The sequence below is a fragment of the Glycine max genome, chromosome 16 (assembly GCF_000004515.6).
Source record: "Glycine max cultivar Williams 82 chromosome 16, Glycine_max_v4.0, whole genome shotgun sequence".
Lineage (NCBI taxonomy): Eukaryota > Viridiplantae > Streptophyta > Magnoliopsida > Fabales > Fabaceae > Glycine > Glycine max.
The window spans coordinates 18,616,103-18,618,144 of NC_038252.2; the positions used below are offsets into that span (position 1 = coordinate 18,616,103).

A 2,042-nucleotide genomic window follows, 5' to 3' on the forward strand; every position below is an offset into this window, starting at 1 on the left:
TTTATTTAAAGAAGACATGGGAAGCTTAAGTTTCCCTACACACGAATAAGATATAAAAGAATGGGCTGCACTAAAATTGAATAGCACAAGTAAGGGAATCCTATTTTTGAATCATTTACCCTTGATTAGATCTTTGGATTTCAAAGCTTTGGCATCGTTAAGGGTAAAGACTCTTCCCGTGGCCTTCGGATGTCCAGTTTGGTCATTTAGGCCCCCACCATTCTGCCCCTTCTTGGGATATGGACAATATCTCTGAATATGCCCCTTTTGTCTACAATTAAAATAGGTCATGCCTTTATCAACATAATTTGAGGAGATGTGCCCTGGCTTACCACATTTATAACAAGTGATCTAAGTGGGGAAAGTATTGGGTTTGCTACCACTACCACCCACAAACCCCATAGCAATAGTCCTCTGATTGTTGGGGCAGTTACCATATTGCTTAGGAGGGGTTGAGTACGGTTTTCCCCGATGTTGAGGTCCATTCTTTTTGTTCTTCATTGGACCTATACTCCTATAATAGGTCGCCTTGTCTCGGGAGTCTTCATTCCAAATCCGGCACATGTTAACCAAGAGTGGGAATTGACGAACACCTTGGTAATTCACATCTTGCTTCACTTCAGGTCGCAAGCCATTCAGAAACTTCACACATTTGGAACTTTCACCATCTCTCCCTTGATAATGGGGAAAGTACCTCACCAGCTCCTCAAACTTGGCTGCATATTCAGCCACAGTCATGTTTCCTTGCTTGAGCTCCAAAAATTCCATCTCTTTCTTGTTCCTAACATCCTTAGGAAAGTATTTCTCCAAAAATACCCTCTTGAAGACATCCCAGGTCACATCTTGACCTTCAGCCTCTAGGCATTGGTGAGTATTCTCCCACCAATACTCAGCTTCTTCCACTAGAGTATATGTACCAAAAGCAACTTTTTGCCCCTCCGGACATGCCATCACTTGGAAAATTTTCTCAATTTTCCTTATCCAATTATGAGCACCATCAGGGTTGTATCCTCCATTGAAAGCAAAAGGATTGTTTTGTTGGAAGCGGTCCAACCCTTGGTACTCAACAGCTCTAGCAGCTTCTCCCCTATTTGGATTCCCTATTGCCTGAGCTAAGGCTTGGAGAGCATCAGCTATTGCACGATCATTCCGTCTAGCCATCACTCCCAAAATAATCCCAACGTCATCATGTCGGTTCAGTGGCTCCATAAAAGAATCTTACTTCTCGTACTCTACTGTTGTCATTTTGTTCACAGGTACCAACAACACAGTACAAAAATTGCGAGGGGTGAGTTTATTAAAAAAGAAATTAATACAAAAATCAAATAACCACAATTAGTAAGAAAACATTAACAAATATCATAAGCTTACACAAAAATTCATTAGTCCAACACACTCTCAAAAAATAGTCATCATTCGTCCATAGTTCCAATCAATCATGCTCAGTATGATGCATGCACCTGACCTCAACTCTCAAATGCAATGTGGTACCATCCCCAAGGAAATATCCCAAGCATGTCCACACGACACTCTCACTTAGGAAAACTAGGCAGTAAGTGTCGAGGTCACCCTGTCGTGGTGGCCACCGGTGGTCGTGGGTGGTTGAGAATGAGGTGTTAGGATTTGGGTGGCATTTGGAGAGGAGGAGAGGGGGAAAATCATGTTTTTCACGCTGAATAACGTATTTATAATCTGCAGATCTCGCTTAGCGAGCTCGTCTCGCTAAGCGAGAGTCCACTTTTCGCGCTTAGCTCGACAATTCATGCTGAGTGCAACTCCCTCTACACTAATTATCGCTCAGTGCGCTAATTCTCGCTCAGCGCAATTCCCTCTCGGGTTGGAATTTCACTTAACACGCTCATTCTTTCTCATTGCAATTCCCTCTCGGGTTGGAATTGCGCTTAGCGCACCCCTCACGCTTAGCGAGAAATTAAGAGTTGTTATTTTCCAAACCTCAATGGTTAGGCTATGGAGAATTGTCTTAGGAATCTCCAGTCAAAATTTGAAGACGATCTAACGGTTAAAACATCCGGGATCATGAT

At 42.8% G+C, this 2,042-nt stretch overlaps 1 protein-coding gene across 1 annotated transcript; it reads right to left on the reverse strand.

The window, feature by feature from the left end:
• Positions 1-351: 351 nt before the first annotated feature.
• Positions 352-1,161, reverse strand: LOC102663957 (uncharacterized). Its single transcript, XM_006599856.1, has one exon. The coding sequence runs from the start codon at positions 1,159-1,161 to the stop codon at positions 352-354; it is 810 nt and encodes a 269-aa protein (XP_006599919.1).
• Between the last annotated feature and the right edge of the window lie 881 nt (positions 1,162-2,042).

Coding starts and splice junctions, on each gene's coding strand:
- LOC102663957 (XM_006599856.1), bottom strand. CDS start 1,161: ATGGCTAGACGGAATGATCGTGCAATAGCTGATGCTCTCCAAGCCTTA.